We start from the raw sequence: 24895 nt of genomic DNA, 5'->3' as shown, positions 1-24895 counted from the left end.
AGGGAAATAAAAACAAAAATAAACAAATGGGACCTAATAAAACTTAAAAGCTTTTGCACAGCAAAGGAAATCATAAACAAGATGAAAAGACAACCCTCAGGATGGGAGAAAATATTTGCAAACGAAGCAACTGACAGAGGATTAATCTCCAAAATACACAAGCAGCTCATGCATCTCAATATCAAAAAAACAAACAACCCAATCCAAAGATGGGCACAAGACCTAAACAGACATTTCTCCAAAGACATACAGATGGCCAACAAACACATGAAAGGATGCTCAACATCACTAATCATTAGAGAAATGCAAATCAAAACTACAGTGAGGTATCACCTCACACCGGTCAGAATGGCCATCAAAAAATCTACAAACAATAAATGCTGGAGAGGGTGTGGAGAAAAGAGAACCCTCTTGCACTGTTGGTGGGAATGTAAATTGATACAGCCACTATGGAGAACAGTATGGAAGTTCCTTAAAAAACTAAAAATAGAACTACCATACAACCCAGCAATCCCACTACTGGGCATATACCCGGAGAAAACCATAAATCAAAAAGAGTCACATACGACAATGTTCAATGCAGCTCTATTTACAATAGCCAGGTCATGGAAACAACCTAAGTGTCCATCGACAGATGAATAGATAAAGAAGATGTGACACATATATACAATGGAATATTACTCAGCCATGAAAAGAAATGAAATTGAGTTATTTGTAGTGAGGTGGATGGACCTAGAGTCTGTCATACAGAGTGAAGTAAGTCAGAAAGAGAAAAACAAATACTGTATGCTAACACATATATATGGAATCTAAAAAAAGGGGGGGGGGCAGGACAGAAATAAAGACACAGATGTAGAGAATGGACTTGAGGACACAGGGAGGGGTAAGGGTAGGCTGAGACGAAGTGAGAGAGTGGCATGGACATATATACACTACCAAACATAAAACAGACAGCTAGTGGGAAGCAGCCGCAAAGCACAGGGAGATCAGCTCGGTGCTTTGTGACCACCTAGAGGGGTGGGATAGGGAGATGCACGAGGGAGGGGATATGGGGATATATGTATATGTATAGCTGATTCACTTTGTTATACAGCAGAAACTAACACACCACTGTAAAGCAATTATACTCCAATAAAGATGTTAAAGAAAAAAAAAGTGCCAATGTAATTTTGTTGAATGCGTTAAACCATACTACTTTTAAAATAAATTTATTTTATTTAAAAAAGAAAAAAAACTTACCAAGTCTTCTGCTCTTTTTAATTTGCTACATTACATTTCCCTTAAAAAGTTGATTTTTTTTTTTTTCAATCTCTCATCTGCAGTTTACCCCAACATTTTAATACCATTTGGTCTTCTCTGGTGGTAACTAAAAAGCTTTGGAGGTGAGAAATTGATACTCCGGGTGAGAAACACCAGCTGCCACAAGGATCCCACAAGGCAACGTCACTAAGTAGGGCGCCCCGAGCTGCTGAGAAGTGATGCCAAAAAGGGGGGCGGGGCATTACCTTAATTCCAGCACTTCGACATTTGCCCACGGCATCAGGGACAGCAGCCCGTGGTGGGTCGATCATGGAGATGAGCCCCACGAAGCAGAGATTATCAACAGGGAAATTCACCTCATCGGTGTCAAACTGGAAGCCTTCGGGAAACTGTTCATCTGGCAGGGAAAGGTGGCAGAAACCTGCAGGAGGGCAGAGAGCCTGTGAGGGCTTCTAGTGACAGGCAGCAGCAGGACAACAGCTTATTATTCACTTAGTTTGGAAGGTTTTTTAAAGTCTACTTTTATAACCAAGTGAGTTTTATCGATCGTTTATGAATGACACAGAATGCCTAGAAGAAAAACTGTACAAAAGACAGAATTCATCACTAAGCCTCAGAGGAAGAGGCTTTGTTCAATGTAGAGCAGACGGACTCTGGCACCAGGGTTTCCGGCTCCTAGACCTGCCCACTCAGTTACTGAGACGTGGCACATCATGTCATTATTTGTCTCCACTTCCGTCTCTGGGAAAAATCAAGGCCACATCTCTGCTCACTGTTCATCTAACCAAAGTATACTGCTGAGCACCCACGTGGGCCATCGTGCCAGCTTCTTTGAGGATAAATGCAGATCAGACACATCCTGCCCAAGGGGTTTATATCTAGTATTATTGTTCACACACGAATCACGATATTCAAGATATTTCTTTCAATGTTGTGTGAAGGTTACAGTGTACTTTAAAGTGGTATCGAGTGGCGTTCATATAAGAGAGGCTGCTTCTACTCTGGGGTGGGAGGTGCAGAAACAAAAACCACTTAAGAGCGACCTTTCAGTTGGATAGAGACCCAAGACACCTCAAGTTAGACGAGAGCAGGTAAGAACATGAGTAAGGCACCAGTTCTAAGTTACCCAAACTAAGAACAGAAGAATTACATCAATAATGAATTTTTATCTGTCAACCTACACGATTATAAATGACACTTTCTCAATGACACAGTGGGTGAATGTACTTCTAACCTGAGGTGGCTGACAGAGCAGGAAGGACAGGTGGCATCCTGGGCCCCGAGTTTACCGTTCATCTAATTTATGAGCTGGCGGCACAAGTGCCCGTGTAAATTCACAGCCATTCTGTGGCGGTCAGGAAGTGGCTTTATTCTAGATGCCCTAGGGACTTCATTTTCATTTCATTAAGTTTACAGATCATGGGCACAGCAACAAAAGCCAGATAATAAAATTCTTTTCCCCTCTTTTTTTTGAGCAAACAGAACTGACCAGCATGAGACCAAAGGTCAAAGTCTGAGTCAGAAGCAAACCAGCAGCATTTTGCTGCCCAGTGTCTTCAGCGCTTATTGTTTTCAAAACAATAGGGGGCAAATAAAGGGAAGTTAACAAGAAACAGAGGTTAACCCAGTAACTTGCAATCGTCTCCCGGACTTGTTTGCGGCTCTGTTGCCAGGCTATCTGCATACCCAGCACGCGCTCTCCAAGACCACCCAGCTCCAGGTAGGCGTTCTGAAAGGCGTCCTTCAGCTCCTCGTCCAGGGGCTGCTCCTTGCCGTGGATGAGGATGGAGTTGCAGCGGTCCAGGATCCTTTCCGGGGCACCTTTCATCACCAGCAGGTGCCGGGGCTCAGCCGTGTTGGGGTTCTTGTGGATGGACAACTGTGAAGGATGGTGGAGATGCAAACGTTGGATGGCTGGGCCGGGCAGCCCAGGGAGGGAATTGTTTTCTTTTTTTGGCTGCGTCGCGCAGCTTGTGGGATCTTAGTTCCCTGACCAGGGATGGAACCCAGGCCCTCGTTAGTGAAAGGGTGGAGTCCTAACCACTGGACCACCAGGTAAGTCCCTAGTACTTGTTTTCAAAAATATCCAAGATCCCTTATTTCTGAACTTTGAAGTGTCTCGCACCTTGTAACACACCTTGAATGCTACAGAAGAAACAAACGTGGTGAGGTGCTCATACATCCCTGACACATGTTCATGTACACAGTCTTCCCGAAGAAAATTCAGAAAAGGGACTGGCACACATGTGTACACCTGCAGCCCTACCCAGCCCCCTCTCCAAACGCCCACACCCACTCCAACCGACAAATGAGAATTCAAAAGGGCCCGGACAACGTATTAGAAGAGGCTTCATTTATCCTACTAATACTCAAATAAATTAGGATTTTCTATACGGAGTCAGGGTAAGATGTAAAGTTAAAGCATTCATAAAGAGTGTGACTCATTCGTTTTTAGAAAGCATTTCAGCGTGGAAAATTCCAAAAGGGATGATGGATCTTTTCCCAGCGTATGTCCTTCTCTTCTGTCCCCTCGGGCCCCACACAAGGTCCCCAGACCCTCAGACCTGGTACTTGTTGGTGGAGTTGAAGGGTATCTCGACGATCTTGGTGTATCTCTCTCTCATCTCCTTCACAGAACCACAGCACAGCTCAATGCACTTCAGGAGCGCGGACTCGGATGCATCGCCTGCAACGGCCCGCTGTGAACAGAGATGCCTCTGTTAGTCACCCTGAAAGCGCTCTACCCAGGCATCCCTGAAAGCCAGAGAAGACTCAGAATGTCTTCCCACTCATCAGGAGGAGAGGGGAGCTGGCGAGGAGGAGCACAGTTGTGGCAAGTGACCACGGCGTCACAGCCCCTAAATTCCAACTTCCTCCTTGTCGGCCTCCTGGCCTCCTGCCCCACCCAGAGGCCCCCCGACAAACCGGCACGAGAAGGTGCCACCTACGCTTGGGAGAAGCACAACACACTCTTCCAACCTACTCCGGCCTTTTTTACCTTCCCTGGGCCTGCTGAGAAGTCTCAAAGCCAACCATTCCCAACCACCTATTTCTAGTTATGAATCTGAAAATACAGAGTGAGAATGTAAATATTTACGGTCCCCTTCACTGCCCTGCAATTTAAAAAAGAAAACACCTTGGGTTCTCTGGATGGAGGGCAAGCTGTCTGTGTCAAGGGCAAAACAGGACTTCACATTCTAAACTAATTCAATTGTGCAGGATTGTCTGGGCCTGAATGATGCGAACTGAAAGCTATTATTAGCTCCAACGGTAATGTAATCAGCCACCATTTTAGTTAATCCATACATTTTCAGTAATACATATATTTTGTGTGATACACTGTAACACTTATATTTTGACATACTAAAAACATTTTCGGCTACAGCCAACTTTTACACAGATAAACATTTTAGAACTTTGGCATGCCAGGCCGCGTGTGCAGATAGCAAGTTAATGCTCACTTACAAATATAGTAGCCCTGTTTAATAAGAAATCTGGCGAGGTTTGGTAAGAAGCATGAAATAAGTGGGATCACTTTAATAAAGGCCAGTTACTAAAGTAGAATAGGGCTGCATGTCTTCTTTTTTTTTTTGATAATGCCACTAATATAACATGGCCCCAACCCCCTGAAATAACTTAGAAATAACATCTCATGCTACTTTTCTGGAACTTTTAAATGAGCAAAGACTGGATACTAATGAGTCCCTGTGCTCAAACCCTAGAAAATTTCCACTTTGAGCTAAGAAAAACGATGAAGCTGGCATCTCAAGTTTTATCCCAAGATCAACAACATCCTCCTCAAAATAACATCAATTCAATGCCAAGAGAATCTCCTTTAAAGAATAAAGGAATCCTATCGTCACAACAGAAGCCATCTCGGTTCCATCGGAGCCACATTCTCTTCGACAATCAGTTTCAACCCAGAACCACCACAGGCAGCTTTGGGGAGAGGGAGCCGCCCAGAGGGCCCCATGCAGCTCCTCTTGTCCGCAAGGACCTTGTGCAGCTCGTGACCTTTCTGGGACCAAGTCCTTACTAAGCCACACAGAAAAATCTCTCAGTCATTTCAAATTTCATGCAAATTCCACAAGGCTACGCTTAGCTTATTTCTGCAACATTAGTAGCCAGCTAAGAACACATAAGATAAGAGAAATAGCTGAGCTATTTTAAGAAAATAAATGGCTTAAGGGATTGACTGGAATCTGCTGTATCCTAATATGCAAATGCAGTTATTAACTCACAAAAGTAGCCCTCGCTGTCTGCTAGGTTAGGTGATCATCACATAAACTCAAGAGTAGTAAAGCTGGATTTTACTAATTAGGTTTTTCACCAGTAAAGATTGCCTCCCACCTCCCCCAACTCCTCTTGGTCAGTTGTTACTGTATATTCCCCCTTTACTGACCTATACTGACCGCAGGGTACTGAAAGTGTTTGGGGTCTACAGGCAACACAACTCAAGTTACACATAGCAAAGCATCCCATGGACCATTCCAAGTGTCCCAGTTACTCTACAGCCCCCAAAGATCACGTGCTATTTAAAGAGAACCCTCAGGTAGTGGTTCTTGGGTGGCATCTGCACACCTCAAAGGCAACCTTAACAGAACTGCTGAGCCGACCTTCAGGATAGGCAGGTTCTCCTGGTTAGCCTGAAACACGGCCCTGTTACAAAGCCCTGCAATTCTGGACAGAGCGAGCCAGGTGGCCGAGGTCTTGTCGAATGAGACACCTGGTGGAGGCAAAAAGAGAGGAAAATAACACACTAGCTTTGTACTAAGGGCCCACAGAAATGTGAGGTGACTCGTCTCATTTCCTAATGAACGAAACTAGTCAGGTTTTAGATATTTTCCAACCACGTTTGTACTGACATGCAAACAAAACCCCGAAAGACAAAAAACCCAAACCATCTAAAACCCTGACTCTTTACCAAATGATAAAAAGCAAGCAAGCAGGCCCAGGTGTGGGCCAGGCCCTGATCTTACCACTCTGATTCTCTGTCGTGTCGGCCTCGTGGATCTGATTGTCGAACCACATGTGGGCCACCGTCATCCGGTTCTGGGTCAGAGTTCCAGTTTTGTCTGAGCAGATGGTGGACGTGGACCCCAAGGTCTCCACAGCCTCCAGGTTCTTCACTAAGCAGTTCTTCCTGGCCATGCGCTTAGCGGTCAGGGTCAGGCACACCTAAAGCATTGGAGCCAGGTTACTTCAAACTCGACCAGGCGGCCATTCCAAACTAACTCTGGCTACCCCTAACATGGGAGAAATTTGCCTAAACCTAATCTCTCCAAGCTTCCTCTGAAGTTGGAGGAAATAATAATGGTAACGTGTATATGGGGCTTCCCCCACGCCCCCGCAAAAAGCAGACTATTAAGAAAAGTGAAAATAGCCAGGATTTACCATAGTCTGTTTTCCCTACTTACCCCCAAGTTCTCCTTTCTGTGCTACACTGTTCTGGATCATGTGATAAAATTCAAGGAAAAAAAAAGTATGCTTCTGGGTTACTATCTTCCGTATAAAAACATGCTGAGGTCTTTTCACTGTCTAACCCTACCAGGTGGCTCTGAAGAAAACCCACATACAAACACATGCAAAAAAAACCTAAGTCGGCAGCCCCCGCAGTCCCTGAGGAAAGGGTAGCAGATGAGTCTCACACTCAGGCAGGCTGTCAGAGTGAGCGAGCATCGCCTTCCCCAAGCCTCTTACCGTGACGGTGGCCAGCAAACCTTCTGGCACATTGGCTACAATGATGCCGATGAGGAAGATGACGGCCTCAAGCCAGGTGTACTCAAGGATCAGAGAAAGAATGAAGAACGACACGCCCAGGAACACGGCCACGCCCGTGATGATGTGGATAAAATGTTCAATTTCGGCAGCGATGGGAGTCTGGCCCCCTTCCAGCCCAGAAGCGAGCGTGGCGATTCTGCCCATCACGGTGCGATCCCCCGTGTACACGACAATGCCCCGTGCAGTACCTTAAAAGGAGGAGGAGGGGGAATTGTACTAAATTTTACCAATGAAGCCGCAGAATCTGCACAATTACCTGGCAGGGTTTAAAAAAAAGAGACAGAAACACACGTTTTTAAGGGCCAGCTCCTTGGTGGTATACGCCGTCTGTTTTAAACTACAGGGACTTTGGCAGAGGGATTTCTCTCCATGAGCAGAACAGCGGCTCCAAACCCCATGCTAGCTTAGCACTGCCAATGGAAGAGGCACGCAGGAGGTGGAGGGAGGAGGGTAAAAAACAGCCCCGAGGCCTCCTGGGTCTTCCTGCCAGCAAGTCAATTGCTTCTGCCCTGTGCCTAACTGAAGTGGTCAGGAATGGGGCCAATAAGACAAAAAGAGAAATTGTGGCCGTGGGTTTTTTTGGTGGTGGTTGTTAATGCCCAAGACAAATGCCACGCTGTGCTGAAGAGTGCTTGAAAACGGTCTACCTTCAACGCAGTTGGTTGAAAAAAAGGCAATGTTCCGTGTCTCCAGGGGGTTTTCATTGGTGAAATCCGGAGACCTGGTCTGCGGTTCTGATTCTCCAGTGAGCGAGGAGTTATCCACCTGCCCGTGAGAAAAGTAAGACGCATCATGTGAGCAACACAAGCCTCATCCCGGGCTACTGGACCACTCAATTCACTCTGTCCGGAACTATGGAGACTCTGTTTAAACCTACCTTGCAGCCATTCGCAGAGATGATTCTGAGATCAGCAGGGATTCGATCCCCTCCTTTCACTTCCACCAGATCCCCAACAACAACTTCTTCTGCATTTATGCTCATTTTTTCACCATTTCGAATCACGAGGGCTTGCTTTGGAAGGAGAATACAGTTTACACCATTCCATCAGATAAAAACGAATACCAGCAAGAAGGTAGTGTCAAAATTACAGAATGATCTGTAATCCTAATTATCTGAATGTATAGCAAAGATATTAATCTGTTTACTTATACAAGTTACAAAAGCTTGCTCAAGTTATCTAAGAGGCAGTCCGCATGTTGCCACCGTGCTGTGTACGTTCAGAGGGAAGACACTCACTTTTTGGGGTGTAAGAAAAACAGATCTGGTTTTGGGTGTGGGGAGAAGGCATCCCCTTCTCTCTGATGGAGCCACTGAATATTCGGAAAACCTTAACCTCACACCAGCTCACATTCTTGGGGCTGTCAAGTCACCTGATGGGGAAGGACAAAGCGGCAGGTACCTGAGGAACCATGTTTTTGAAGGACTCCATGATCTTTGAGCTTTTAGCTTCTTGATAGTAGGAGAAACACCCAGTTATGATGACGACGGCAGACAGCACCACACCAAGATACAGCTGGGACAGAACACACAAGTTAGGATGCATGGCTTTTAGTAAAGAATTGGGAACATTCAGTTAATTTTCGACTGAATAAAAACCAGACTTTTAACAGAGATCAAGGCTTCAGCAATACAGAACTCATGTCTTCATGTTTATCTTCTGAGAGACGGTGTATAAGAGTGTCAGAAATGGAGTCACACTGACGCTTGGTCACTAGCTTGACAGACTTTGGGAAATATTCTACATGAATCAGTTTCTCCTGCTTTATTAAAGAAAGATATTTTCAAAACAACTTGTGACTTCTGAAGAATGGCTACCAAACATTTCTGGATGTGTGTAATGTTCCAATATTAAAAGCTGTGGGGCTTCCCTGGTGGCGCAGTGGTTGAGAATCTGCCTGCCAATGCAGGGGACACGGGTTCGAGCCCTGGTCTGGGAAGATCCCGCATGCCGCGGAGCAACTAGGCCCGTGAGCCACAATTACTGAGCCTGCGCGTCTGGAGCCTGTGCTCTGCAACAAGAGAGGCCGCGATAGTGAGAGGCCCCGCGCACTGCAATGAAGAGTGGCCCCCACTTGCCACAACTAGAGAAAGCCCTCACGTAGAAATGAAGACCCAACACAGCCAAAAATAAATAAATAAATAAATAAAATTAAAAAAAATAAAAATAAAAAAATAAAAGCTGTGCTCTGCCACTCAGTGGCAGCAAGACCTGAGCCAGGGCCTGAGCAGAGCTGCTTGTTCACAGAAACAACACGTAGGGCAGATGTCCAGCTTGGAAGAACATCTACACACAGGGCAGGAGATGGGAGAGAGAACTTGAAACGAAGAAGGAAGAACAGATGGGCCCTGAAGGCAATCGTTGCTGATGCTACTTTTCCCCAGTGTTTAAAACCATCAAGTAATCAGTGGTAACTGAAAATAAGTAGATGGCAAAGACAGAGGATACTTTATGCATACCTAATAATCCAAATGAGAAACTATGGCACTCACATTATCATTCTGAGGTTCCTCTTCTGTAGCAGCTTGGATGCCATAGGCCAAGAAACAAAGAATTGCTCCAATCCACAGTAACATTGAGAACCCCCCGAACAGCTGCCGACAGAACTTGACCCATTCGGGGGTCGTGGGAGGGGGAGTGAGGGCGTTGGGACCGTCTCGGGCCAGGATCTCAGCAGCTCGGGCAGTTGTTAAGCCCTGAGAAATAGAGGAACGTAAATAAGACAAACTGCGTCAGGACTTACAAGCTAATACAGCCACCTGACAGCTGGGAAGCTGCAATAAGAGAGTTGAGGAGAAAACTAAATGTCCCAGGGCAATGTAGAAGCTGGAAAATTCTGATGATTCCCCGCCTAACCCCTGCCCACGTCCATGTCCGCAACGGTTCAGGCAAACAACAGCGCAAGTTTCCTGAGGAACCTACAACACCCAAACTAAAATTATTTTAAAATTGATCCACGGACAGACTGGAATCTGGTCCGGTCTCTTCCGAGTTTTAGATAAGGGATTCATGCCAAACTGCATTTTTACCAAAAAGATATCAATCTTAACTAATCGATTCAGTTTTGCAAATTAAAAGCTTAAGAGTTTCCTATGTATTGAATCTGTCAGGGAAGGGGGGAAAAAGGAATCACTCTATAAATATCAAAGGAGGAAAAAAAAATCTCTGTCAGAATCCAACCTGTTATTGGGTTAACTTGCCAAGCTTCAGTATAGAACTTTATTCTTTGGACGGCAATTAAAATACTTGTCTGAGGCTTCCCTGGTGGCGCAGTGGTTGACAGTCCGCCTGCCGATGCAGGGGACACGGGTTCGTGCCCGGTCCGGGAAGATCCCACATGCCGCGGAGCGGCTGGGCCCGTGAGCCGTGGCCGCTGAGCTTCGCATCCAGAGCCTGTGCTCCGCAATGGGAGAGGCCACAACAGTGAGAGGCCCGTGTACCGCAAAAAAAAAAAAAACTTGTCTGGCAGGGAAGGGTTCACATATGTGCATATTTGAGCTAACCCCCTGGACACCTGTCAGTTGAAAAGCATTCACTGGAAGAAGCATCCACTGTACTGAGGCCCTGCTATTTTCTAACGGGCCTTAAAACCAAGATGCAATGACAGCAGACAAGAGACATGAGGCTCCCGCCATGAGGGGAAAATGTGATTACTTTCATCATAGAATACCAACTCATAAAAAAAGACATAAAACACATTTTTGCCTGAAGTGTGTATATATATTTTGTTTTCATGTTATTTTTAATATTGGAGTTAACTAGGGAGTATAGGGAAAGGGATAAAGAACATCAAATGGTTCAAGGAAAACAAGGACTTATGTAGGACCCTCCCCTGCCTCAAGTTCATGATGTGACCCCTGGACAGAATAACCACCACCACCAGCCACCTGAGCTGTCTCTACTTGTTGAGCACTGGATCAATCCAGTGCTTCCAATTGTTTAATTCTCACCACAACCCATTTTACAAGTAAGAAAACAGACCCACAGCATTTGAATAAGTAACTTAGGGTCCCAAAGAACATACTTCATAGGAATCTAATGAAAACTTCAGTGAGATAACCCATGTGATGTGCTCAGAGAGGAACTGCCTGCTGGGTCTTAAGAGTCAGGCCTCCTCTCAGAGCTTAAGGGCCTCAGACTTCTCAGAACTTCTTGATAATTTATTGAAACAATAGCTACATATTAGCTGGCACTCTAGTCATTCCTCAGACTTTTTAGTGATTGTCTAGAAAATAACAAACTCCACCCCTGCGCCTGACTGTTTACTTTTATATTGTTTGTTGCAAAGTTAATATCAAAATCCCCTCGGTAACAAGGATACACAATACATACTTTATTTAAAAGTTTTTTTGAGCTGTTCAAAAAAGAAGTTTCAAATAAATGATAGAATAAACCAAAGGCTCTGACATACAGCAATGAGCTAGCTGATAAAAGTGCAAAAATCTGAATCGTTCAAGATTCAACTAGTTGAAATAATCAATTTAACAAATGTAGAAGAGTAAAGAGAAGATTTGTCATCACAAGGTCAGGGGATGAGCATGGCTTTGGAGCTTTTCAGTTTCAAATCGTGGGACTCCCACCTATTGGCTGTCACCTGCTACAAGATGGGGAAAATAACATGCACTTCCAAAAAGTTTCAGGGGAAACAAAATAGTAAACAGCATATAAGAGCCCAGACTCTGGGACTTCCCTAGTGGTCCCGTGGTTAAGACTTGGCCTTCCAATGCAGGGGGTAAGGGTTTGAGCTCTGGTCAGAGAGCTAAGATCTTACACACCTTGCAGCCAAAAAACCAAAACATAAAACAGAAGCAATGTTGTAACAACAAAAAAAAAGGGCCCAAGCTTTGTGCACGTCATGTAGCAAACACTCAGATGGTGGCTGTCATTGTTCTCCTTGAGTCCCTAAGGTTAGGCCTGTGATACTGGGGAAAACAGGATAGGGAAAATCAGGATTCTATACAACAAATTAGAACATACTCGGCTCAAGTCCGTTCCGTATTTGCGATGAAGCTCGTCAAGGCTAAGTTTATGGTCATCCTAAGAGAAAAGAGAGGAAAAGAATTAAACACTCACTGTACCATTAAAAAAAAAAAAGAAGAAGAAAGATTTTAAAAAGCATCAATATCATCACTCCTCACTATCATTAGGCTCAGAAGACAAGTTTTTCTTCAGTGCACAAGTTAGTATACTTTCACCATTGTTGCCCAATGGCTTGGCAACCATACAGCTGCCTACTGAATAGTCTTCACTGGAGAATGGCCCAAGCTGTGTGATGGAGCCCGACTGTCTGCCACCTATCGTCAGAGAAACCCAACAGTCTTAGAGACCTACGAGACCTCATCTACCTTCTCTGATGACCAGGCAGATTATAGACAGGTTGCATCTGTGGACGCCTCCGCAGTATGATGCAGAAACACAAAAGCAAAGGCCCACGATAATATCATCCACAGTTCCTCTGTGGACCTTTGGTTATGCCGGAGTGTTGAGTAACTTGTCCAACCCTCTAACGGCTTTTATAATGAAAAATTTCCATAGCAACCTCTACAATTCAGTAAAATCTGTACAACTGCTGTAATCTCTTTACTTTGAAAAACGAAGCAAGTCTCTGACTGAAGGATGACTGGGGGGAGGGGTACCATAACACTCAAAGGATGTAAGACACAATTTTTAAGACGAACAAAGAGCAATCTTCCTCCTAGTACTTTACCATAGAAACTTCTTTCTTCAGCTCATCCATATCCCTCTCTTTCTTGGCCTTCTTTTTGTCGCCATGCTCTGAAACAGCTGCGGGTTCATATTTATCACGTCCAACCTACAGAGGAATGTGGGAAACAGTGTGGTTGTGAATTCAGAACAGCATTTCGAAACTCAAGATCGTGGAGAAAGGATTTTCAGCAGTTTTAGGAGAGCCATCATTTTGAAGAGTCACTGGGCTAATATCCATGGAAATACATGTTCTAATGCTGCACACTCAACAGCAGTCCAGGATTAATACTGCCATCATTAGCTCAGGTCAGGCCATCTGCACCCTAGGGCATTAAGACCAATGGGAAAGTCCTGTCAGGCCTCAGAATGGCCCTGCCAGTTGCTTCCATTTGGAGTAAATGGGGGGAGAGGGTTGTGCTGTCAACATTTCCATGCCATGGCCCTCCATCTTCCCCACTGAAAGAATGAAACTATCTTCACAGCACTAACTTAGAGTACTGTATAGTACTTATGCACTTGGATTCTGAATCAGACAGGTTCATACCCTGGGCTCCACCACTTAATAGCTGTGTGTCCTTGGGCAAGTCACTAATTCTGAAATTCTTCTGTTCTCTTCCCTAGAATGGAGCTAATGGCGCCTACCTCCTTAGAGGTTTGAGAGGATTAAATGATATATACACCTAAATGCGAATGACTTTTATTATGATGTTTAAATTCTTACCTTTGCAAAGAAGTCATTTCTGATCAACTTTAAATATCTTTAGGGTTTGCCTTAAGAGCACTGACCTTTTCATCTTATTAAAAAAAAAGTCAGGGCTTCCCTGGTGGTGCAGTGGTTGAGAGTCCACCTGCCGATGCAGGGGACATGGGTTCGTGCCCCGGTCCGGGAAGATCCCACATGCCGCGGAGCGGCTGGGCCCGTGAGCCATGGCCTCTGAGCTTGCGCATCCAGAGCCTGTGCTCCGCAATGGGAGAGGCCACAACAGTGAGAGGCCCGTGTACCGCAAAAAAAAAAAAAAAGTCAGCCCAAGGATCCTTCAAATTCTTCAAGTGAAAGACAAAAAAAGGGAGTCCCCACCCCAATCTGCAGCCTGAGAATAAAGCCCCCAAATGAAAGTCCCTGGAAATGTTTTGACATAAGCAGGATGTAGGAAAAAGCATGTGCATTATCACACAATTCGAAGGATCCACCTATGCCTCTTGAAAACTGGAACAATTTTTAGAGAAAACGTTGATTCCACAGTTTAAATTTAGATTGTTCCACTCCCCCACCTCCTGCTGAAAATGCCTGAGCTCAGCTATACAAAGCCTGAACTTGGTGCCCCCAAGGCTAGCAGTCCCTGGAGAGAAGACGCCCCTCACTCCAGAGGCCCCCCAGCCCACAAACTGCCACTATCACCTAAGAAGGGCAAAGAAAGGCAATTATATTAGCAATTTTCTTACAGTGGATGCTATGCGGTGCTATTTGTATTCATTTGTGGCTCTCCCTTAATCATTTCTGATTTTCAGGAGTACCTCACCAGCTACTAGAGCAACGAGTAGAAACACCATCTAAATTAAAATTGTACTGTGCTGAATATAAAATAAATTTAAAAAATCAAAGCATATACGTGTCTTTCAGTCATAGCTGTTATGGTTGCAAATAAATACAATATTCACTTGAATTTGAAAATACCCTCTTAAGACTCTAAAGAGATCCCGGCCCCAGGTTAGTTAGTGTTGCCAAAACACAGAGAACATGTACAGTATTCACATTGCTCAACTTGTGTGGTCACATTTACAGTGTTCCCTGCCCATTAACTTTTTCAGAGTGCTCTTTAGTTTCTGTATCTTATCTGTTAAGAATGAAGCAAGTCTAAAGATAGTCAACATTCTCCACATTCCCTCCACTAAGGAGCAACCACGTTGCTGAGAGCCTCTCTGGGAGAGCCCTGGGGCCAGAGTTAAACTGGAACATCATCACACACACTGGAAGCAAACAGACAAACAAAACAAAGGACAGGGCTCCCACCAGAGAGGAACTAAAGTGGGACTTCCTTCATATATTTAATAAGGAAGCACAACACTGAAAAATCACGTTAAAGACATTGACTAGGGATCTCTAAAAGACTCAGGTAGCCCGTTTGTATTGATTTCTTAAATCCAGTTCACAAATTCTCATTAAGCAAGTTGAGTATCATTAAAACATATTTAATTTCAATATATGAAAATCAGAGTTAAAAGCCCTCTGCCTCACCATCTGTAGGCTTTGATTATTCTCCGACTTTCAATATTTTCCACTCCAAAAGAGGGGGCGAGAATTATTGGAGCAGCTAGACCTTGGACATGTTCCAGAGTTTTATCCCCATTTACAAAACAGATCTCCTGCCTGAAGCTTCTCAGCTGTCAATGGTTAAGGTAGCTGGAAATCAAGATTCCCTAATAACCCTCCCCATTCTTCATCCCTTCAGGGCATAGAAGGGGTGGTGGTTTAAAACAGGATATCTGTGAAAGAGACAGGGGAAGTGCCAACAAGTGATATTTCTTCTCCTTCAAGTTTTAATTGTTTCACTAGGCAATGTCCAGAAGACCAGGCAGCTTATGCAATTCAGTGCTTCCCCACAAGTAAAACAATACTACTAGCTTATCTTGATGGGAACCAAATATTACTCGAGTCCCTACCAATCTCAATTACTAGTTTCAAAGCAAAAAAAAAAATCTGTGTGTGTGTGTTTGGGGTGGGGTGCGGTGGTGCAGGGTAGGACAGGGAACAACCTAAAATTGGGTAGACAGGATTTTCTTTATTATTTCTTTTAAAAGCATTTGGGAAAAACAAAGGTCATGAAAAGGGGAATGATAATATGGTCTCCCACAGCTACTGCGATGACCTGCCCACTCCTCTGGGCACTGGGCACACAATTCCCACTGTTTCCATTAGGAAATGCAGGTCAGTTCTCCTTCCTCCATGGAAGACGGGCAGTGACCGGGCTCCCTGCGACAGCACCCTTGGGCACCGCTGTGCCGTCTCTGGGGAAGGGGAAGGGTACGATGGAGGCTCAAGGCCACTGTCATACCACCCCCCCAAAAGGGCCACTTGGGAACATTTGTTTTTCCCATTCTAATTTAGGAAGCGGGAGGTCACAACAAGGGCAGGGGCTTGCCCAGTGTGACACAGCCTAAAATAAAAAGTGTCATTACTTCGCCCTGTGCTTCCTGGGGATTTCATCCTCTCGACGGTTCACTATGAGTTTTGCCACCAGTTGATCTGGGTAGAGGGAAAGGGTGCTCAGGAGATGGGGTGAGAAAATTCTTGACAGGAGGAACCAAGGTTGAAACCTGGAGCAAGGTGCGCTTGTTTATTATTTATTTTTTTTAGTTGTTCCAAACTAGTTTCTTTAGGGGTTCCATTTTCACTCCTCAATGGATTTTATGCATTTCTCAGATGCTTCTTCACTCATTAGTTCATCTAGTTCTGAAGGGTTACTGAGTGTCATCTTGATCAGCCAACCATCTTCATAACAAGATCTGTTGACAAGTCCTGGATTTTCTGCTAGAGCTTCATTAATTTCAGTGACTTCTCCTGATAGAGGAGAAGAGTTCACTAGCAGCTTTTTCACTTTCCAAAGCACCAAACTCCTCATTTGTTCAATTCTGTCCCAACTTCAGGGAGACTACAGTCAGTAAACATCTCCCAAAGCTTCCTGTGCAAAATTGCTGATTCCCACTATTCTAACACTATTCTCTGTTGTCATCCATTCACGTTTGTCTGTGAATTTACACACAGAGTGGGGCTGGTGTGCAACGTTGGGAAGGTGCCTACCCTCAGCCCCCAGGGCTGAGGCCCCAACGTTCACTTTTTTAAAAACATAGACCAAATCCTTACAATGAGCAAGGCCTGCTAGGGCTGGAGATGCTCCTTCCTCTTCTTCAGTAATTAACAATTTAAAGTGGGTGGAGTGGGAAGCGGACTTGAAAGGTACAGAGAAACATCCCAAAAATTTTTATAAAGGCACACAAAGAAGCTGCAATGAGCTTAGGAGACAAGCTTCCATCCTAGAGGTGAGTCACTTGATGTCTGCGTAATCTGAAGCTGCCCCGAGGCCTTCGGACCCATCTCAACTGGCCCCTGTCAGGCCTTAGAGGCTTTCTCAACTGTGCAGTGTGATGTCTGGCCACAGCTCCCACCACATCAGCACAATGCCCTGTGGCCAGCCAGGAGGTCAGAGGTCTTCAGACTTCAGAAATTGCTGCTGATAAAGTCTGGAGGGTACTTGGAAGCAGAGATGTCCACACCCTTTGGACAGGACTATGGATGGTACTTTTAAGTCAGTCCCAAGTCATTCTAGCTCTGCCATGTGCCAGCTAGACGACCCTGAACAGACAGCCTCAGTTTCCTCGCTGCCTAAAATGGGAACAACACTTGGTGTAACTACTAAAGACTCTAGACAGGCATTCTGATAGTCAGATGAATCAAGGGGCTGCCATCAAATCCAGAAACAAAACACCTAAAAACAGCACTGTTTCCACTGGTTGCCTAGAGGCACTGCCTAGTCTGGGCTACATCTTTCCTTTATGTAAAAAGGGGGGCACGGGTAGGCTTTCCAGTCTCCCTGGGATGATATATTATTAATCATTATCAAATACAAATGTGTATGTGAAAGTACTCTGCAAAGCACTACACAAAGGTTATTGTAACTTGGTTTTAATGAACATGTAAATCACTGCCACTCGTCACTTACTATGAAAAGTCTTTATGAATTTAAAAAAAAAACCTCATTTAGGGCATTTTTTATTTCATCGTCAATTGAAACTTATAAAGATATAAGACATGACCAATCGCAGTTCATCACACCTCCGATGGCTCCTAAATGATTAAGTAGTTTAGTTCATGTACAAGGGATTTTCCAGCCAGGGAGCTGAGGGTGGAGATGGCTGGGGCTGAAAGAGGACGGCACTGCAGGGCTCTGCAGCCCAGAGCAGCGTTTAGGGCAGAGAAGGAAGAGGATGTGACCCGAGGGACACCTGGCCTTCACAGTCCTTCTCTCACTCACCTAAACCTGCCGCGAGGTGGGGAATATCAAGTAGCCAGGCCAAAGCAGTGGGTCTCTTTGTGAGCCCAGCTCAGTCCCTCCAAACTTGGGCTGCAGCCCATCAGCCAGCAGGGGGCAAAGAAAACAGCTCCAGCTCTAGCCAGAGGGTTCCCTCAGCCCAAAATGAACAAGGCTTAACCTTCCTCCCCAATCTGCCTGCATGTGAAATTTCAACGAGCCTACCAGTCCACTCTACCTGCAATAGTTAGTATACATCCATGATCATTCAAAACGATTCTATGGGGCTTCCCTGGTGGCGCAGTGGTTGAGAGTCCGCCTGCCGATGCAGGGGACACGGGTTCGTGCCCTGGGCCGGGAAGATCCCACATGCTGCGGAGCGGCTGGGCCCATGAGCCATGGCCGCTGAGCCTGCGCGTCCGGAGCCTGTGCTCCGCAACGGGAGAGGCCACGACAGTGAGAGGCCCGCGTACCGCAACAAAAAAACAAAAAACGATTCTAAAACATCTAAATAGTCAATATACTTTAGATTTACGACCTCTTTAAAAATGTGCTTTTTCAGTTATTTAAAATAAAAAAACTTGTTTTTTCAATGGGGTTTTCTACCTCTACATTAGGTGCCTAGGTTATGAAGAGTTAAAATGTTCTGCCTGTTTCCCCCCATTTGCTGCCCTCCTCATGCCTTCTTTCATTTTGTCAGGCCACTCTTTAGCTGGTGCTACTCAAAAGAAGTTGTTGGTTTGAGAGACCCTGGCTTAATAACCAGCACAAGCATTAAAAGGGGACTGAATCAATTTCCAGTAAGTCCTGATCACTCCTCAATTGGTACCTTGAAGCCTAGGGTGGGAAGTAAAACAGCTGCAGGGCTGAAGAGGACAAAGGCAGTGACAGGCCCTAGAGAAATGCCACCTGAGTTGAAACCAATAAAATCAATATGGCACCATGGAAGCATCATGTGGAGGAGAAAGGAAAAACACAAGAAGATAACACCCCAAGTGCGGGAGGCCCTGCCCTCACCATGATGACAAACTGGAAAGATAAACCAAGCACCAAGTCCCAATGATCCACAAAACCTTAACACACTGATTATCAGGCCCCCAAACAATACAGGTCCCAAAGACAAAAACCCAAGCCATCAAGGATCAACTTTTCAGATCACTAACCAAAAACATCTAACAGCTGTTACTGAACAGGGTTTGAATAAAACCAGGTACAGAGATAATAAATGTTCAGATATAATCCATTGTAAAGTCACAAAGGAACTAAGGAATGGGGTCCACTGGCCAAAATTCCCTTGGCTCAGGATCCAAATGAAACCAGAGAGAAAAACTGCAGGGTGGGTTGGGGGGGTAGAGAGGGGTGCTTCTATTCTCACTGACACAATCTGCTATCTGAAACATTAGTCAAATAAATGTGAAGAACTGCTTGTGGATTCCTGACAACAGATTTAAACACAACTAAGGAGGTGACTCATAGGCAAAGAACAGTCTCTCTATGACTACAGCCAAAGAATACACTTCCTCTCACACACATTCGATTCATAGCAACGTGAGAAAGTTCAGACCTGACTTGGTTATGGCTCCTTTTCCAAAAATATATAAACGAAGGAGCGTTTTAAAAAAATAGTGGATTTTAAAATTCTCTGTCCTTCACATTATCACTTACTGGACACGTAATTTCAGCGGAATCCAAAATTGGACAGCTCTGGCAGGGATGGGGAAACATTCTGCCCAGTGCTTTGCTGGCCAAAAGCAGCAACTCTGATTACTGTGAGCCCATCTGATCTGACACTCGTGTTTCTTCTTCTGGCCTGCTGGCTGGCAGAGCGCCCTGGGCGACTAGAAGAAGGCACCACAGCACAAATGTTCACCCTCCTGTCCCTCACGGAGGGCTCAAAAGCCCATTTTATTTCACAAGACTGACCAAGACTCTAAAAATGTAAAGCCTTTTACTTGGAAAGTGAAAGTAAACGAGAAACCGAAGATGCCGTTCAACAGCATCCCAGCAGTGTCCAATGACACTTCCACTCAGCTTCCCTTCGGAGGGTAATTCATAGTATTCAATATGTCCCATTCTTTTCAATCTTCAGTAGTTCTTTTTCAGCTGAAAGAAAAACCGTTTTCTAGTTTTGAAAAGACTTAAGACTGACAAACAGCAAAAACCCATAGTTTATAAAGATTAGATCTCTCAATGCCAAATGCTTTTAAAAACCCAACAACAGCTGCCACTCACACTTGCCCTGTACCCTCTCTAAACGGAACACAGGTGACTTTCACTTGGGTGAGTATTCTACCTAAGGGCCAGATGAGAAACTGACACTTCAAGGCTTTAAAATACTTTCTGTTTTAAATAAAGAAACTAATTTTACTTACTTTTCCATACAAAATCCTTTGAAAACTATCTTCCTTAAAGCCTCTTTCATTCTTAAGTTTGGATATACTACGTGAAAGAACATAGCCTGGACTTCCCTGGTGGAGCAGTAGTTAAGAATCCGCCTGGGGACACGGGTTCAAGCCCTGGTTCGGGAAGATCCCACATGCTACGGAGCAACTAAGCCTGTGTGCCACAACAACTGAGCCTGTGCTCTATAGAGCCCGCAAGCCACAACTACTGAGACTGTTCACCACAACTACCGAAGCCCGCATGCCTAGAGCCCGTGCTCCACAACAAGACAAGTCACCGCAATGAGAAGCCCACGCACTGCAACAAAGAGTAGCCCCTGCTCGCCGCAACTAGAGAAAGCCCGCGCGCAGCAACGAAGACCCAATGCAGCGCCCCCCCCGAAAAAAAAGGAACATAGCCTGACTGAACAGAAAGTCACTTATCTGTTCATTTGTTGCTAAAATAATCAGAAAACAATGCTTTAGAAGGGTTCTGGGATGGAGAATGGATGGGTATCCAGTCTATTGGGCTTTATAATGTTGAATTCACTTTTTTTAAGTGCAATTTAGAAATAACACTTCCAGGGGTCTGGATATTTCAAGTTTTATTCCTCACCTGAATAAACATTTTACTGGATTTTAAAAAATTCCTTGCCCCCTTTTGGGGACGGGGGTTGTCAGGCTTAGCCTACTCTCCATCTTCTCCGACTTATGATGCAGACCTCCCCCTTTCCTACCCTCCCACCCAAAGGTGAGTCACCAGAGTGTTACAAACTTACTGGCAGAGAAAACTACAAATTAACAAACAGTAAGTTACCCAAAGAGAATACACCCTCAGAGCAGGGTACAGAAAGGCGAGGGGGGTGGGGGCTGTTCGTCACTCATACACTGAACACTTGACGGGGGCAAAGGGTGTGATGCATCCCCGACCTTCTTCTCTGTCCCTAGGGCTAGTCACCAGTTCCTCCCATAACCACTCCACTCGCTCGGGCCAGGCCTGGGCAACCTTCCACTCTGAGGACTCTGCTGTGCGATGTCTTCAGTCTAAAGTACTAGCTTTATAGCAGCCAGAGGGAATTTAGTCACACTTTCAAGCTGAGCTCCCAAAGGGCAGCTGATAGAGCTACCATACAATCAGGATTTCTGCTGACATCTGTATCCCTTGTGCAACCTTCACCTGCACCTTTTTCCAGGCTCCTCTTTAAATCACTATCCATAAACTATGGTTTCTTTTCTAGGTAACTAAGTTAATGTTCAAACAATGGAGAACTGCAGTGAAGGAGCAGGTGACATCTCCCCTCTCCTCATCTCTTGTAAACTTGAGAAAAAAGAAAGTTTCTTGCATACCTTTGGTGAGCTAAAGGATTGTGGGTGGTAGGCCTAGCTGTGGATTTAAGCCAAGTGACTGGCAAAAACGCCCAGTTATGAAAAAAAGGACAAAATCCTATTTCATCCAGGAATGATTCAGCAGGAGCTGTTCTTCCATTTCTTTACCAAAAGCTTAGGAGATCCATTTTTAAGGAGAAATAAAATCACCTGAAATATCGTCAAAACCTGGGCTCCCAACAGTAATGGGAAGGGGAGGGGAAGAAATTAACAATGACCTTAAAAATTAGCTGCCAGCACTGGCTTCCTAGTTAACCAATTATCAGCAGGGCTTTAGTCACCACTCCACCCACATTTTAATCCCCATGTGGAAAAATCCCAACATTTGAGCATAAAATATCCTTCTGAACATTTGGACTATCACGGTAAGTCACTGGGGACAAAGGGGTAACTTTATCCCAGGGGAGTCACCCCCCCACACACACACACCACCCGCCCTTGTTTAATTTATCAGAGTACCCAAAATACTAACTACAACCCAGCAGATAAGCAGCGTATCAGCCTGTGTTAACCAGTTACAATTCAATTTTGTGTTTGCCAGCCACTAGGCATTTTATTAAAAATCCATACGACATCTAGGTTGAACCTCCACGACCCAGGTATGTTGCTTTCTTTACCACCACTGTGCATGTGTGTGGTTACGAAAGGGACATATAGATCTATGGACATAACTTAGTTATTCAAACATCTCTCTGGTCCATTAATCCAGCCTCACAAACACCCCAGTTTCATCTGAAAAATAACTTGAGAGTTCTGCGTATCAGGCAATGTTAAGGAGTGAGTGAGTATTCAGGCTGGGAGACCACAGGCTGTTCACGAATCAGGAATGTCTGGTGTGTCACTAACCAACCATTTGACCTTGAGCAAATCACTTCACCTTCCTAGGCCCCGGGTACACATCTATGATCTCTACGGCCCCCCAGTCAGTAATGTGAGGCTCAAGAAATAAGCTTTTTTTGAGGGGAAAGAGACAAAGAAATGAGCTTTAAAGAGCTTGTTTACTGCAATGACTTAGGGTTTGATAGTGTGGTACAAGCACAGGCCACTAACCCAGTTTTCATCCTGGAAGTACAGAGGCTGGCACTCAGCTCTTTTCAGCTACTTGACCTGAGCCAGCCCTCCACATTTTGTGCTTTTAGAAGATGCAAGTTGTGTATTCCCACTTCTCCTTACTTTCTCGACCAGGTCCAAGCCTTTCAATGACCTCCTTCAAAATCCATTTAGAGTCCCCGAAGAATGCACCGTCCCTCTTCGCCCATCACTCACTCCACACCGAGAAGCCCTCAGAACCTTCAAAGACCTACTAACCGCCAAGGCACTGTGCAAGTCCTGGACGCAATGGAGCGGATTCTCTCCTACCAGTATTCTCTTGACCTGGTCATTTTATCCCATCAACTGATACTTCTGATTGTTCTTTTGTATAAACTTTTCTCAACTGGACTTTGGCCCCGTTGGGGTCTGGCACCCAGTCCCTTGCCGTGGCTACGGGTTATCACAGCTCCAAGTTACAGAAATGCAAGAACCAGCCGTCGTTCTGGTATCCCCACAGCGCTCGCCTCTCCTGCCCAGGGGACCCCCTCGTTCCTTCGGGAACACCCCTCTTCCGCAGGTCGGCACTCCTACCGCGTACTGCCCCGGCTTCCCGTCCTTTTTCGTGTTTATAGTACCCGGAGACCCTGGTGGATCAGCCTGTGCTCCTTCCTGGATCATCCCTCCAAAAAATCTACATACACCCTCCCCACCATTAAGATAACCATTCCAGTTGCTCCAGCGGCCCCGGGCGTATCCCATGTTTATGGAAAGGGGCCCATTAAAGCTCTCAAAAGTATACCTTAAAGGCCATCCTAGGGCAAAGACACACCCTTTCTGGCACCAGCCTGCCCGACCGGCTCCACAGTAAGGGGGAAGCCAATTTTTTCCTTTAGGGGAGGGCGGCCGCCTCTGCGGGCAACTGGCTAAGCCCGGAGCCTCCAGAAGGAGCCTGGGACCCTAAGGCCGCCCCCGCGTCGCAAGCCCCCCAGCGCCGGGCCGGAGCCGCGGCGGGAACGGCAGCCCGGGAAGGAGCCGACCAGAGCGCCCCAGGGGAAGGGGAGGAGCACGCCTTTCCTCGGGGCAAGAAAGGCGGAGAAAAAAAGGAAGGCGAGAGACGCGAGGTGAGGGCGGGCGGAGGGAGGGAGGGAGGGAGTGAAGGAGCGGGTTGGGGATGCCGCCGGCGGCCCGCTCCTTGCCGGGGCCGCCCAACAGCCGTCCTCCCACCTCCTCCCGGGCCCGCGGCTCCCGAGCGCCGCCTCCAGGAGCCCGGACCCCGGGCGCGCTCGGACTCGAGGGCCCGCAGCCCCTCTCCAGGGTGTGCGCGCTGCCCGGCGCTGCCGCCCTCCGTCCCCCCGGCGCTCCCTTCCCCCGCCCGCCCCTCATTACTGCGCTTCCTCCATTTCCAAAGTGCGTCGTCTTTTAAGCCTCGCCGCTCTGCCAACCCATTCCGCGCCCCGCCGCTTCCTCCTCCTCCGCCTCCCGCTGGCTGTGGTCGCCCTCCTGACTTCCTCCTCTTCCTCCTCCTCCCCTCCAGGGCTCCCCGTGCCCCTCCCCTGGCTCCCCGGACACTCACCCCCTTCCCCATACTGGCGGTGGTCTGTGCCCCGCGCCGGGTCCTGTTGCTTGAGAATCAGAGAGAAACGAAGAGAGCGGCTCCCGGCCGAGCAAGCGCGACCGGGGGAGCGGAGAGAAGGGAGCTAGGGCTGCCGCGGGGCGGGAAGGAGGGAACACGGCCGGCGGCTCGGGCCGATGCCTTTTCTGCCGCCGCTGCCGGGGCTGCTACCGCTGCTGCTGCCACGTGTCCGCCTCCTCCCGCCGCTGCTCTGCGCCCCAGACCCAGCCGCAGCTCAAGCCCGCGCCTCCTCCTCACTTCCTAAAATATGCAACCTGCGTGCTAGCCCCGCCCACGCCGTGGCACGTCACCGTTACCGGAGCAACCTGACACCGGCCGCGGGCCTGGCTCCGCCCCCGCCCCAAGCCCCACCCCCCAGGCCGGGGCCGCGCCGGCTGCGGCCGGTCGGGGCTCCCGGCAGGAGGGCGCCGGGCCCTGGGGCGTGCGTGCCCACGTCCTGGGAGGCCGCGGCCGCGCCACTCCCGGGCGCGCCGGCTGGCTAGGCAGCGGCGACTCGGCGGCCATGCAGCTCCCGCGCCCCCCTCCCGCCGCCCTGCGTGACCGGCCTGTTTTGGAGGGCACGCAAGGTCCTCGGTGGGTGCGGGGACGTCCACGGAACTGGGTCCCCGGATCTCCGCGGACCCGGGGCAGAAACCTTGCGCGGAGGGGCCTTTCTGGGCATCGGAAAGCTCCTCTGGGACTAAGGGAAGT

General features: G+C 46.8%; 1 protein-coding gene across 1 annotated transcript in view; it reads right to left on the bottom strand.

The window, feature by feature from the left end:
• Positions 1–24432, bottom strand: part of ATP1A1 (ATPase Na+/K+ transporting subunit alpha 1) — a 32854-nt gene extending 8422 nt beyond the window's left edge. Inside the window, exons 1-13 of the mRNA XM_082615710.1 lie at positions 24146–24432; positions 12748–12852; positions 12018–12077; positions 9533–9736; positions 8442–8555; positions 7919–8053; positions 7689–7806; positions 6961–7229; positions 6240–6438; positions 5877–5986; positions 3825–3959; positions 2947–3139; positions 1506–1681 (exon numbers count right to left, since the gene is read on the bottom strand). Coding sequence (XP_082471836.1) covers positions 1506–1681; positions 2947–3139; positions 3825–3959; positions 5877–5986; positions 6240–6438; positions 6961–7229; positions 7689–7806; positions 7919–8053; positions 8442–8555; positions 9533–9736; positions 12018–12077; positions 12748–12852; positions 24146–24157 — 1830 coding nt within the window. The 5' untranslated portion in view covers positions 24158–24432. The remainder of the gene's footprint in view (positions 1–1505; positions 1682–2946; positions 3140–3824; positions 3960–5876; positions 5987–6239; positions 6439–6960; positions 7230–7688; positions 7807–7918; positions 8054–8441; positions 8556–9532; positions 9737–12017; positions 12078–12747; positions 12853–24145) is intronic.
• Between the last annotated feature and the right edge of the window lie 463 nt (positions 24433–24895).

The sequence above is a fragment of the Mesoplodon mirus genome, assembly GCF_964341445.2.
Source record: "Mesoplodon mirus genome assembly, chromosome: 3".
NCBI classification, from domain to species: domain Eukaryota; kingdom Metazoa; phylum Chordata; class Mammalia; order Artiodactyla; family Ziphiidae; genus Mesoplodon; species Mesoplodon mirus.
The sequence above is the reverse complement of the archived record's forward strand: the minus strand, read 5'-3'. Positions and strand labels throughout refer to the sequence as shown.